The 15467-nt window shown below is 33.8% G+C and overlaps 2 protein-coding genes across 4 annotated transcripts in view; one reads left to right on the forward strand and one right to left on the reverse strand.

The window, feature by feature from the left end:
• The window catches only part of LOC135137628 (uncharacterized), a 430031-nt gene that overhangs the window by 190416 nt on the left and 224148 nt on the right, over window positions 1-15467 (reverse strand). For all 3 annotated transcript variants that reach the window (XM_064067329.1, XM_064067330.1, XM_064067328.1), the window contains one exon: window positions 5351-5501. In XM_064067329.1, the coding sequence (XP_063923399.1) occupies window positions 5351-5501 (151 nt within the window). The remainder of the gene's footprint in view (window positions 1-5350; window positions 5502-15467) is intronic.
• On the forward strand, window positions 6120-7491 carry LOC135137595 (leucine-rich repeat-containing G-protein coupled receptor 6-like). The gene has a single exon (XM_064067283.1). It carries the CDS (start codon window positions 6146-6148, stop codon window positions 7364-7366), a length of 1221 nt encoding a protein of 406 aa, XP_063923353.1. The 5' UTR covers window positions 6120-6145; the 3' UTR covers window positions 7367-7491.

Here is a 15467-nt window from a genome sequence, read left to right on the forward strand (position 1 = left end):
TTTTAAATGAGACTTCCAACTGTATCTACTCTAAAAGATCTATGCTTACTTTATAGTATTCCCTACTTCCCTAGCGTAAGCTAAAGTATTGCAACAGGCTCCATCTGACGAACGGCTAATTTCATGGTTGCTCGACTTTGCATGGAAAAATAGGTCTCCGTTTCCGTTTGTCTGTCGTCTATGGTCTATTGGCGATTTGTTAGGCAGATAATTTCCGAAACAACTCGACTGATCGTTGTGAAATTTTGTTTATAATTTAGGAATATCGTGTACATGGTAAAAAACCTAACCAAAATTTGTCTAATCATCACTGCCTAGAATTTGATGCCCCCATCTGAAAAATTTTTATGGTAAATGCTATTTAAATTTTAGAAAACAACATGCTTTCAGACTTGTGGTTTATGACACCCTTTATAATTTTTGTAATAGACATCCAAATTTTTTAAAAATCCGAGGTTATATAACGACATTTCTCATAATAACTTGCAAACTTTTTAAGGTTATCGTAAGCATGACAGATTGTTAATAAAATTTAATCCCTTCCAGAAACTTACTGCCATCTCAAAATGTTGGAATCATTTTGAGATGACATTATCTACATATCTAGACAAAACCAAACTAAAAAAAATGAATTTAGTTTTAGTATTTTGTGTGTTCTCAAAATTTTGTTGAACAAATCGCATCATCTAAAATGTGCCAAATATTAACAGCCTATAATACCTACTTGTAATTTATCAATGTATTAATATTTTTTAGGTATATATGGGGTGATTGAAAAAAAAATGAATGAAGAAATTTATTTTATTTATCAAATCAAGAACGGTTAACACCTTTTTCCCGAAAGTTGGGGAATTTATTATTGTTATTAATAATAAAAATAATATTAAGGCATATCAGAATTACGAAGTAAATTCTTCGATTTTCAAGTTTATTATTTTCAAAAATTTGGTTCAGAATTTGTTTTTATCATTATTTTCGGGTTCCACAAGTCTGTAAGTAATGCATTACTTACAGACTTGTGGAACCCGAAAATAATGATAAAAACAAATTCTGAACCAAATTTTTGAAAATAATAAACTTGAAAATCGAAGAATTTACTTCGTAATTCTGATATGCCTTAATATTATTTTTATTATTAATAACAATAATAAATTCCCCAACTTTCGGGAAAAAGGTGTTAACCGTCTGTAAGTCTGTAAGTAATGCATTACTTACAGACTTGTGGAACCCGAAAATAATGATAAAAACAAATTCTGAACCAAATTTTTGAAAATAATAAACTTGAAAATCGAAGAATTTACTTCGTAATTCTGATATGCCTTAATATGAATTTAATTGAAAATCTAAAATTCCGATAAAAATTGTCAAAAATGATATCTACCAACTGTCGACAAATTACTATTGAGTTCTGTTTAAAACAAATGATATCAATCAGAAGTTCTAAATTAGTACATATGTGTAACTCCATAGACTATTTTTTTCTTTAAGGAGCTCAACTGATAGGCAATCAAAGGCTTTTGTTAAGTCACAAAATAAAGAGCCTAAATATACTTTACTTTTTATTATTGTTGTTATTCCTTATTTAAAATAATATACCGGGTGTAGAATCGTTTGTGGAACATTACATGTAAAAACAAAAACTTGAAAATACTGGCTCCCCTAATTAATTTAGAGCAAAACATTAAATGCAAAAATTGTAGAGAATAAAAACTGTATCTAAATCCTTTTTTATTTATTTTGTAACACCTCACACCTCATGGTATTCAAATAAAAACAATCGCGATTTGTGATGAAATACTACTACCCATGAACTGTGATAATTCATTTCCAGTTCATTAATTTGTCACTAATTGTACGTCTTTTGTCATGCAAAGTTAATTGAGTAAAATACGGCGGGTGTCAGTTCTACACCCGGTACATGTCCTTGCTAAAAATTGATGACGTCATCATAAAATCAGTTAACAAAAAATCACATGCAGCATACGCATAGTTTAACAGTCCACACAATTTTTGATTTTCGTGGATAATGTTTATCATAAAAAAAATAAAATTCACAAAATCAAATTTGATAATTTATCTAATTAACAGGATTTCTTCGACCTCAGTATAAAATTGTAGCAAATTTTGTAAAAAAATCAAATTAGTTCTTCTTAGACCATTGAAAAAATTGTCAAAAAGGAAGAAAAAATTACAAAAAGTTGGAGTCAAATTAAACAAAGACAAGGCAAAATACATAGTAATGGGTGACAACCAAGGCGAAGCAGAATAAAACCTTACAGTATAAGTATAGAAAGTGGTAACATAAGATATAAAGTGAAGAATTTACAGATGTAAAGGCGTATGAATAACAGTAAATTAAAACAAGGATAGTAAAAGTTAATAAAAAATACAGAATGTTACGTAAGTACAATGATGAAGTTCAATACATTAAAAAGAAATTTGTGATATGGGTGCTGAAAACATTAGAAATAGACGTTCTACAAAAATAGGAGATGGACATACTGACTGTGATATAGGAAGAAATAACCAGGGAAGAAATATGGAGAAAAACTATAATAACAAAGAACCAAAAAGGTCGCTAGTAATTAAAATATAGAGAATACGATGGTTAGGGCACATCGAACGATTGGGAAATGAAAGAATAGCGAAAATGATCCTCTCCCCGAAAACCAATCCAGAGAAGGAAAGTCAGACTACGGAAAACATGGAAAGACACAAAAGTGTACACAGAATCAGTATCAATTATCATTGGAAGAACAGAAACAACATTTATATGCAGTGGAAATATTAAGTAAAAGAATGCATGGAAAAATAAAAAAAATGCAATGAATATTACATTTTTTTAACATTAAGAAAATTGTACTGAGTCTTGTATATTCAAGGCTTGTATATAGACTTATTTCAATTTAATGTGTTGAAAATATGTGAAGATTCAATTTTTGATTATCAAAATAACCATAATATTTACATAAAATTAAAGTTTATTGCATACAAAATTAATATAAATTCAGTGACGAGTTCAGCATATAAGATCAGCTGACTGTCTAAACAATTACAACTTAAACGAAAAAAAATGGAAAAATGCCTAACATTCGCTTAACAAAACAAAAAAAAAACATCGCCAGTGCTTCGCTTATTATAGTGGAGATAATTATATACGATAAAAACTGAGGTTAAAATAGAATAACACGAAGAGATGGCATCAAGAATTCTAAACATTAGGTAACCACCCACAAGCTATTTTTATAATGTGCCGCAGAACATTCCACATGGATTACAACCATTAATTTAAACATTAACAAAGATGAAAAATTAAGTGTGACTCGATTTTTGATAGAAGATAAATTCTGATAATATAATATCCAGAAATTGTAGCTTTTTCCGTTGTTTTTTGTTATGTTTGTAGTTATTTTGTACAAGGACAAAATAAAAATTTGCAAATTATAAAAGCAAAAAAATGTAAAAAAGCTATGCACAACCAGAAAATAAGATTATTTATTTAGGAAGAATATCAATATCACCACAGACGAAAAAATATCTTACAATTTGTCATTAATAAAATACAAGCAAGATATTATCTACACTAATAAAGTTTATATCGGTTCTACAGAAGAAACTAGAAGGGTATGTCACAGAAGGTCATTTTGGTGGGTTTAAACATGGCAGGGAAAATTGGGTCGATTTTGCGAGTTAATTGATGGTGATTTCAATAATGGGTCGAGGTGGAATCGCGGAGGTGTACCACGTAGGTTTTACATAGTGGCGGTGCGCTGTAAACCGACTTAATTGGGATGCTGGGTCAGTTGATGGTTGGATGCTGATTTTTATGGGATGCGTCTGCTGTCAAAGGGCGATTAAGATATTTTAGATATGTTTAGTGGTTGATGCGTTGATGCTGATGGTTTCAATTAAATCTATGAATATATGCTTCGAGGTATATGTAAATTATTGGATTAAGACTCGTTAGTGGGAATCTCATTAACCGATAGAATCTTAGGAGTATAAAAAGAGTTATGAATTATTAATTATGGAAAATAATTTCATCGTGAACAGTGTGGAATATGAGAAATAAGAAAAACAAAGCAATGGAGATAAGTTTAACGTTTGTGTCTGCAGGCTGCATGGTAGAGTGAAAATAGTACGAGAAGAACATACTGAGTCTTCACAATGTGTCATTTACGCTTTGACAGTATGGTTCTGCAATGGGGGCATCCGAAAATATTGTTATACACATTTTTTTTAGTTTAGATGCAGTTATCACGCTTGTTTAAAGGCTTGGTTAAAGGCACTGTTAAGTTAAACGACAAAGGAATAACAAAACATTGATGTACATTCCCATTCGGATGCCTTTATGACTAATGAGTTATTTCATTAGTGTGTTCTTCTCAAAGTATTTACACGCTAGCAGAAGTGGATAAAATTATCAGAAATAAATTTGCAAGTGAATCTTATACTTCACAGGCTTAATTAAATGCGAATAAAGCTGTAAATTTAACAACTTTTTCGTGGTAATAACACATATTTTAAAGCTTGATGCCATTTTTTTGATAAGTGAAATAGAGTTACAACTCTGTATTATATATGTATATTATTCAAAAGATGGTAGAGTAATAAGTGGTTTTGTACACTCTTGCTTTCTGATTACTTTACTTGATGGAAGTTATTCGTAGACCTTTATTAAATTCTCAAGTCATCCGCCAACACTCGACACTAAACAAAGTACATTCAAAAGTTGGCAGAAATAATAATAGCTGCTTCGAAATTTTAAGTATTCCGGAATAAATATCATAACTTAGAATAATTAAAAAAATTAAATGGCTTAGTTATAGTTCAAGGTTTAAATGATACCATTTTGCGAACCATTAAATTATTTCCATGAATATGGAAAACCAATGTCTATGTTAACAAAACTACAACAACAGTTACAAACAACCAAAACCAAATAAATCAACCCACGTTCCGACCGCAATTAAAAATTATTGCACCTCTCGAAGGTCGCCAACCAGCCAAAATCGCGAAACCCAACTCAAAGATTAGATCAACCCGCGGATTACCATCTTTAATCACCCATGTAAATCGCCAACCAACGCCCAAATTTTTCTTTTAATACCACCATAAAACCTCTTTAATTCCGCCATAAAACGAAAATTTTCAGTGTTCCACTAAATCAACGCCACATTCTTGCGCGGTTCCGTGAACCCAGCGACTACCACAAGTTCCACTTAACCGAATTAAAACTCCTTCAAAACAAGTGTATAATTAACGGATACCATCGTAATCTCGAGCACACAAATTACCGGCACGAAAGTGAAATTCTAATAAATTTCGGTCAGCGTTTTGTTTTTCTTACCTTGCGGTTTCGAGACGGCAGGTAAAGGGGTGAAAATAATTGCCGTTCTGGGTGGTAACGGAGGAGCTCCGCTGTCTGCATCGTTGTTTGCTGTCTGGAGGCCTTCGGGGATATTTTGGGGGCCGCGCTGCTGTATCATTAGGACGGTTTTCTGAAAGAACGGTTTTTTGTAAACACTCATTATAGCTCTGGTGAGATCGAGAAGCGGTTCCTTCAAATATATAGTGAAATTTTTACAAAATCTTCTAAATGAAAGCATTTTGTGCTAAAGCAAAAAATAGAATTAACGCAAACAATAATAACATAATCAATACTTCTTGGTTTTAGTACCCGTTATGGCAGAAGTCTTGTCTGGATATAGATTATTTCCGGGTCACTGCTGGGTCTAAAAATATGTTCATTGCCCAGCAAAATTTTGATAAACAGCTGCTTAAGATCACCAATTTTTCTAGATGGTGTAAAAACACCAAGTTTTGGGGAAATCTATCCTTAATAAATTAACTGATAAAGGCTTTTGACTGTATTTCGCATATTTTGTTACGTAAACTTTATATTTTCAATCCAAGTAGCTGCAAACTAATAAGTAATAACATATTCTCTATCTAATCGCAATTAAAAATATGGATGAGTACCACAGGGTCACAAATTTTAATGAATAATAAACATGCTTATTTTATCGCTGAGCTACCGATTGGGGTCGAGGGTTATCAATAATTACCAATAAATAGCAAAATTACAGTTCAGAGGTGGTATATAGGCTACTGTACTCACTAAATTAAGAAGATTTAACGACAAATGCCACCCGCAGCATTTAAAAATTTATGTATTCTTCTACTGTTAGCGCATTTACCAGAAGCGCACAGTATTTGCACCGAAGATCATGTGACCGTGTGTGATAATGTGGATGATCTCTACAAAACACATCTCACCTCAACAACCACAAATCTAGTTGTGAAATCGAATCCAAGAAAATCTGAAAAGATGATGGATTGTCTGGATCTGACAAGCTTCTATATGGAAACACGAGATGTTTTGAGTGCTACAATCGTGCAACAAATCAACGGTTTGTGTTGGAAAGACAAAATTCCTTTTATTAAACATCGTCTACGATATCTAAACTTTCGAGATAACAAATTACCAACTCTAGAAAGTTACACATTCCCAACTAAACTACGTTTACAGAAGTTGTCTTTGGTTAATAACTCCATAGAAAGAATAGAAAGAAGAGCCTTCTCATTTTCTAGCATCGACGAAATCGACTTATCAAATAACAGGATCGAAGTTCTAGAACGGGAAATTTTTTTCGTTGGGGTAAAAAATTTATTCTTACGAAATAATAAAATCAACTACATACAGGAAGGAGCTTTCCAAGTGTCTGTGGAAATTTTGGACTTAAGCTACAACAAATTAAGCCATGTGCACGATGGAGTAGTTAGTCATTTAATATACTTACAAGATCTTCGTTTAAGTCATAACAACATATTCGAAATGCCAAATATCACTCAAATGGAGCGTCTAGAAGTTTTGGATCTTTCATACAACAAGATCAAAAGCGTTCAAAGCGGCACTTTTGAAAAACTAGCATCTTTGGTAACCCTCAACCTAAGTCACAATAAAATTCAAACCGTCGAATTTATCAATGCGTTGTTACGTAGACGACATAATTATGAGGAGGTAATGGAATATATAACAACCCTACAAATTAATTTGAGCTTTAATGTGATTAAAAGTGTTAAAAATGAAACGCTACAAGATATTGCGTCAGAAGTCACATTGTTGTCGCTCGCTGGAAATCCTCTTGCCTGTGACAGTTGGGCATCCTTTGAGAGCTTTCTGATACACTATAAGTCCGTTATACTGGCTCCCTGCACTAAAAAATATTTTGGTAGCGGTATTGTGCCATACTGTATAGCTGAGAAGTACATTGACAGGAAGGACACTGAAAATTTCCTCACTCACGTCGAAACCAAGGAAAATTTAATCAAATGCAACTTGAATGCCATGTATGAACATTAGTGGAACTGAAGTGAAAAATCTTTCTTGAAAATTTGGTGTTCCGCTTTTTGTGTTACTTGTCTAAGTGTGATTCAGTTATTTTTGTTATATAGTAAATGTTAATAGCCTTGCGTCTAAGACAGTCAATTATAAACCAAAAACGAAGAGTTTTAAGTGGGCGTTTAATAAATGATTCTAATAATTGTAACAGAGTCCGTTTAATTTCATTTTTTTCTTGCTACCAGCTAAACAATTATATACCTACACACATCGTTAGTGATATCATTTAAATATGATTCATTTTTGTACCTCACAATTAACGCATAGGTAATTTTTTCTTGCCACTTTTTTCTTCGCAGTTTAATAAATGAGATCCACGAAAATATTTAAATTTTGGATTATTGCTACTACAGTGGAGTATATAGCACTTGTATGCTGAATGGAAAAAGCTATTTTAACGCCCATTTCGATATAGTTTAAATCGTCTGCAAATAATGTGAATCGGCTCTATAAATAATAAACAAGCGTGGGCTCAGAATGGATCCTTGTAGTAGTATTAATTTATTATTTGTCTTACAGGCTTAATAAGATTCCCAGTAGGGGTACAAATTAACTTAATCTACATAATACAAATAAAGCAATAAAAATAAATAAATTAAATTTTCGAGTTTTATATAATAAAATAATTGTTCTATTCTGTTTGCTTGCCCACCCCTTGCCTTAGTTTCCTTATCTTCCATTCTTCTTTCATCCAGTCCAGTCCTCTTCCATCCCCGTTTAACATTTCTTCCCTGCCTTCCTCAGATTTTCTCAATCCTTCACATCCTTCCAGCATATGTTCTATTGTTTCTCCCTCTCTCCAACATATCCTACAACTTCTGTCAGTTTCATCCATCCAAAAATTATTCTCTTTCTCTTCATTTCCACACTTAAATCACGCCATCATTCTTTTCTCTTTTATACTCTTTCTCTGTGTGTACTTTGGTACTTCATCTTTTACTATTTTTCTATACTCTGCATTATATCTAGACTCCGATGTTCTCGATCTGCGTTCTTACTTATCTACATCCTTATCTCTTACACTCAGTTCTTCTTTCATACTCCTTCCAATTTCTCCCATTCTCTCTATTTCTTCACATGCATATCCCTTTCCTTCATAATACTTGGCTCATTCGTTCCAAACACGTTTTTCCCCTTCCTTTCTTATTTCTTTCCAACATTTTTGCAAAATTTTACAGTCACCTCTCTCACTAAACTTCTCTTCAAATCTAGCCGCCCTTTTGTGGAAGCGGGTCACTCTCATTTTATCCATTTTTACTTCCCGAGCGTAAGCAAAGGAAGTATTGTAATCGAGTCGGTCGGCCGACTCTCTACTTTTACGTTTTCTCGATCTTTCATGACCCCTAGAAGACGAAGAAATAGGTCTCCCATTTCCGTCTGTCTGTCCGTCTGTCCGTCTGTCCGTCCGTCTGTCCGTCTGTCCATCTGTCCGTCCGTCCGTCCGTCTGTCCGTCCGTCTGTCCGTCTGTTGTCCCGGATTTTTATTAGACAGATAATCTCCGAAAGTACTCGACCGATTGTTGTGAAATTTTGTACTTATATTAAGAATATCATGTAGATGGTAAAACGCTAACCAAAATTTGTCTAATCATCCCCACCACTAATGCGATGACGTCACTTCAAAATTGTACATAGTAAATGGGTTTTCAATTGTATGAAATAACATAGTCCTACACATGTAGTTTACAACTCCGAATCGACTTTTCACCCGAAACGTCCAGATTTTTGGAAAAAAAATCAAAATTATAAAACAACATTTTGAAATTTAATTTTTAATCTGCTAACCAGAATGCTTTGAAATGTTGCAGATGTTTTAAGGCTATAAAGAGCATCATAAATCTTTAGTCAAAAAATATTTGCTTATCCCCTCCAAAAACTTGATGACGTCAGCTCAAAAGTTTGTGGAATAAATCATATCTAAAATGTCCAAAATATGATGAGTCTGTACTTGTGATCTATCACTCCATTCATATTTTTTGGATTTGCATATACAGGGTGACTCAAAAAAATTAATGAATGCGTACATTTATTTTACTGATTTACTCAGAAACTACAAAACCGAATGCTTTGAAATCTTGCAGATGTTTTAAGGTTCTAAAGAGCATAATAAATGTTTAGTCAAAATATATTTGCTTATCCCCTCCAAAAAATTGATGACGTCAGCTCGAAAGTTTGCCGAATAAATCCTATCTAAACTGTAAAAATATGATGAGTCTGTACTTGTAATTTATCACTCCATTCATATTTTTTGGATTTGCATATACAGGGTGACTCAAAAAAATTAATGAATGCGTAAATATATTTTATTGATTTAATCAGGAACTACAAAACCGAATGCTCTGAAGTCTTGCAGATGTTTTAAGGTCATAAAGAGCATAATAAATGTCTAGTCAAAATATATTTGCTTATCCCCTCCAAAAACTTGATGACGTCAGCTCGAAAGTTTGCCGAATAAATCATATCTAAAATGTACAAAATTTGATGAGTCTGTACTTGTCATTTACCACTCCATTTATATTTTTTGAATTTGCATATACAGAGTGACTCAAAAAAATTAATGAATGCGTAAATATATTTTATTGATTTAATCAGGAACTACAAAACCGAATTCTTTGAAATCCACTGCGAAAAAAAAACATAATAGGCATGCAGTCGTCACGTTTCCGACAGCGAGGGAAGTACTGTCTAAACTCTTTAGACCAATTTTTGTTTCTTCTCTCAGTGTATACACCGGCGTATACTTTTCCAATCCCAATGTCCATTTTAAGTACTTTTCTTGCACTCTCTCTATTTCTTCATATTCCCTCCATCCCCAAATCTCAGTTCCATACATAAATACACGTTTGATCAGACTATCAAACATCATCATTCTTCTCTTATAATCATGTCCAAATTTTCTCTCCTATTCCCCATACTATTCCATCACTTTGTTGGCTTTGCGGACCATTTCTTGAATATACGCTCTATCTGAGTTATTGCTCTTTAATGTATATCCTAAATACTGGAATTCTTTCACTTGTTCAATCTTCTTCTCTCTCCATGTCCATTTTAAGTACTTTTCTTGCACTCTCTCTATTTCTTCATATTCCCTCCATCCCCAAATCTCAGTTCCATACATAAATGCACGTTTGATCAAACTTTCAAACATCATCATTCTTCTCTTATAATCATGTCCAAATTTTCTCTCCTATTCCCCATACTATTCCATCACTTTGTTCGCTTTTCGGACCATTTCTTGAATATACGCTCTATCTGAGTTATTGCTCTTTAATGTATATCCTAAATACTGGAATTCTTTCACTTGTTCAATCTTCTTCTCTCTCCATGCCCATTCTTCCTTCTCCTTTCTCACTTTTTCCCAAACATCACCATTTTTGTTTTTTCCACGTTCCAATTCCTTTTTTTGTACGTACTTCTCAAAACTTTTAATCATTGTTTTCATGTCTTCTCTTTTCTTTGCCGAAATCACCAAGTCCTCTGCGTACGCCAGCGACCACACTTTCTCTTTCCCACTACCGCCCCTCCTGTCTGTGCTTTTCTGAACATTTCATCTATATCTCCTAAATAAGCTGCAAACAATGCGGGGCGGAGTGGGTATCCCTGTTCCACTCTTCTATTTGTATAAAAACTCTCGCTCTCTATTCCATTCACTCTCACCTTACTTACTGTTTTTTCTTATATTTCTTCCATTTTCGTTACCAGGTACGTTTCTACTCCCTTTCTCTTCAAATACTCCCCATTTTCTCTCTATTTACGCTATAAAACGCTGCATTGAAATCTATGAACAATGCGTACATTCGTCGACCATCTTTCCTTATTTCTCTTCTCACTAAATTCCGCAGGATGTACCCATTGTCCATCATACCTCTTCCTTTCCTAACCCCTGCCTGACCGTCTGGTAACATACCCCTTGCTTCCATCTCCTTTCGTAACCTCTCATCTAGTATCATTGCGTATATCTTGTACGCCGTATTGAGCAAGGTGATCCCTCGGTAGTTCTTCACATCACTTTTTTGCCCCTTTTTACTTCCCGAGCGTAAGCAAAGCATGTATTGTAATCGAGTCCGTCGGCCGACTCTCTGCTTTTACGTTTTCTCGATCTTTCATGACCCCTAGAAGACGAAGAAATAGGTCTCCCATTTCCGTCTGTCTGTCCGTCCGTCTGTCCGTCCGTCTGTCCGTCCGTCTGTCCGTCTGTCCGTCCGTCTGTCCGTCTGTCCGTCCGTCTGTCCGTCTGCCGTCCCGGATTTTTATTAGACAGATAATCTCCGAAAGTACTGGACCGATTGTTGTGAAATTTTGTACTTATATTAGGACTATCATGTAGATGGTAAAACGCTAACCAAAATTTGTCTAATCATCCCCACCACTAATGCGATGACGTCACTTCAAAATTGTACATAGTAAATAGGTCTTAAATTGTATAAAATAACATAGTCCTACACATGTAGTTTACGACTCCGAATTCAGTTTTTACCCGAAACGTCCAGATTTTTGGAAAAAAAATCAAAATTATAAAACAACATTTTGCAATTTAATTTTGAATCTGCTAACCCGAATGTTTTGAAATGTTGCAGACGTTTTAGGCTCTAAAGAGCATCATAAATCTTTAGTCAAAATATATTTGGTTATCCCCTCCAAAAACTTGATGACGTCAGCTCAAAAGTTTGCCAAATAAATCCTATCTAAAATGTACAAAATATGGTGAGTCTCTTCTTGTGATTTATCATTCCATTCAAATTTTTTCGATTTGCATATACAGGGTGACTGAAAAAAATTAATGAATGCGTCAATTTATTTTATTGATTTAGTCAGGAATTACATAATCGAATGCTTTGAAATCTTGGAGATGTTTTAAAGTTACCATAAGCATGGTAATTTTTTTATCAAAATGTATTTGCTCTTCCCCCCTAAAAAAATCGATGACGTCGCCCTAAAATTTGGTGAATAAATCCTATCTAAAATGTGAAAAATATGATGAGTCTGTACTTGTGATTTATCACTCCGTTCATATTTTTTCGATTTGCATATATAGGGTGACTGAAAAAAATTATTGAATGCGTCAATTGATTTTATTGATTTAATCAGGATTTACAGAACCGAATGCTTTGAAATCTTGGAGATGTTTTAAAGTTATTATAAGCATGGTAAATTTTTTATCAAAATGTATTTGCTCATCCCCCCTAAAAAATTGATGACGTCACCCTTAAATTTTGCTAAATAAATCCTATCTAAAATGCAGAAAATATGATGAGTTTGTACTTGTGATTTATCATTCCATTCATATTTTTTAGATTTTCTTAAAGGGTGGCTCAAAAAAATTAATGAAGTCAATTTATTTTATTGATCAAATTAAAGGCAACACTTATTATTAGTATTACATTGGACCAACCCAATTTGGTAGACACAAAATTTTTTAAAGTTAAAACTCGGTTGAAACATAGCTGACTAGGTTCCGCGAATGTGGTATAGACATGTTTTAAATCAACCAATTGTGAATTCCACCGTCAAAAATTAAAATAAAATCCAATGTTTTATATAATAAGCGGAAGTCGACGCAATAAAACCGATTGTCGTTTTGTTTACAGTTTCTTTGTTTGACTCTCACGTATGCTGTTACGCCTGTCATCTTAAATTAAGAATGTTTATACATACACGATTTTCAGTTGCCTCTGATATGTATACGTGAGTAAATTGTTTCGTTATTTTATTGATTATTACAAATCAATATTCAAAACGACCAAATTCATTTTCCCGAAAATTTGAGAATATAATAATTTTATTTTTAGTATTACACTATATCTATCCCAACTGATATACGTGTCCTTGCAAAAATGTTGATGACGTCATCGCAATTTTTTTTTAAATTCCCACTACAAAAATGTAATGCGAAAAAAACACAATAGGCATGCAGTCGTCAAGTTTCCGACAGCGAGGGAAGTACTGTCTAAACTCTTTAGACCAATTTTTAAACAATGGGATTATTATACCTTCTCTCCACTGCCGAGGAAACCCTTTTCCCTTCCAAACTCCATCTACCACTTCCCATATCCTTTCTTTGACTCCTTCTCTTTCGAACATCCACGCTTCGTTCTGGATTCGATCCCCTCCTGGTGCCTTTCCTCTTTTCAGTTTTTCAATCTGTCTTCCTATTTCATATTCTCTTATTTCCGAACCTCTCCACATTTCTTCAGTCGTTGTCATTCCTTTATTTGTTTTGCAGCATTTGTCCTCACAACCTTCCAATATTTCCATAAAGTGTTTTTTAGTTAGTTATTACTAGCTTTTGCCCGCGGCTTCGCACGCGTTAAATTCGGAGTAAAACAATGTTATTATCTTATTATCCATAAGAGATAGACATATACCATCGGAGTTTTCCGTAGACCGTACCTTTTCAAGGTGTACAATTCTTAGTACATTATTTTGATAAATCTCGTAGGGTTCAGCGTGCGTTTGCAATGTAAGCGGAAAAAATGTACTCCTAATTATTTACGACATCACATTAGAAACCTCAAAAATAACAGTATTTCTCTACTATATAATGGATGTTATTGTACATACATATAGACCTTCCTCTTGAATCACTCTATCTATTTAAAAAAACCGCATCAAAATCCGTTGCGTAGCTCTAAAGATCTAAGCATACATAGGGACAGACAACGGAAAGCGACTTTGTTTTATACTATGTAGTGATTACTAACCAAAAATAGAGAAGATGAAAAACTAAGGGATGAAAATTTCTTGTAATTTGAATCGTACAGTTTTATCTCTTTCCATATGAGAGACCAACTTGCACATCGTCACAGTTGATTTAGCACTAGCAAAAAATTAACTAAACACTTCATCAAAGTTTTTCATCCTCAAATTTTCTATATACTTTTCTGTCCACAAATTTTTTATTGTTAATGTTACGCCAACAGTAATGAATTGAACTTATAAATAATTACATTATCTAAAAAAAATTGCCTTTACAATTTTTTTGTCAGACTTACAGTTACGGAGATCAAAAAACCCATTGCACACTTGTCCTTTTCAGAATGGTGGCCGAATGACACCACCCTAGTCCCTAAAACTCAGTTTTATAATCGAAACCTACCATCTTTTGACACCCATAAAAACTTACCCGAAATGCACGGATGTCTCTTTTTTGACGTCGAATTTACTGGATTACCCTGTTTGATACAGATCCTTGAATTTATGCTACTGAACAAGGTTGGATTGTTGAGAGAAGTTGCCGCAGTGAATCACACAAAACACTGACTTTATTTTTTCATACAATTACTCGTATCTGATGGAAAAAGAGTCAAAACAATGAAACTAATGTGCTTTCATAGCCTCCAGAAAACCCCAATTCTAATCCCATTGTAAATACGTATGGACAAAGATAGTGGAGAAACTAAATGCAAGATACTTTAGGCCGCAAAATGTACAGGAGCTTTGGGAAGCAATAGAGGAAGCGTGAGAACATGTTCAATATTATAAAATCAGATTGAGTTTGCTAAATCGTTTTGGATGCGACACTGTTACTTAGTGTCATTTTGATGTAAACTATGGAAAGAATCGAAAAAGCGACTAACAGATATACAGAGTTGCAAAACGAGTGGGAATCTTGTCGAAAGCTTTAACACTGTAGTACAATCATTAAGGCTACCAAAAGTGTTGTTAGATACGGATCTACCCGGGACCCTATACTGTTCAAAAAGGGAATAATTTTGTTGTGCAGAAGGAATTGCATCATGTGGTCACTGACAATAAATTCCATCATCTTTACAACTGTAGATTCAGGCTGACTGGGCGGTAGTTTCCAACGTCAAATTTATTGCATTTATTGTATTCTAACCGAGTCCATCGGGCCAATGACCACTTTTACGTTTTCTCCACGTTTCATGACCCCTAAAGTACGAAAAACGTAGTCTCCCGTTTCCGTCTGTCTGTCTGTATCCATTTTTATTAGACAAGTAATCTCCGAAACTGCCCGACCGATTGTTATCAAATTTTATATGTATATTAGAAATATCATGTACAAGGTTAAATGCTAACCAAAATTTGGCTAATGGTCCCC

Source organism: Zophobas morio, unplaced genomic scaffold (assembly GCF_036711695.1).
Source record: "Zophobas morio isolate AGI-343-1 ecotype UQ-CSIRO unplaced genomic scaffold, CSIRO_AGI_Zmor_V1 ptg000029l, whole genome shotgun sequence".
NCBI classification, from domain to species: Eukaryota; Metazoa; Arthropoda; class Insecta; order Coleoptera; family Tenebrionidae; genus Zophobas; species Zophobas morio.

Bases quoted from the DNA above. Each gene is read 5' to 3' on its own strand.
- LOC135137595 (XM_064067283.1), top strand. From the start codon at position 6,146: ATGCCACCCGCAGCATTTAAAAATTTATGTATTCTTCTACTGTTAGCG.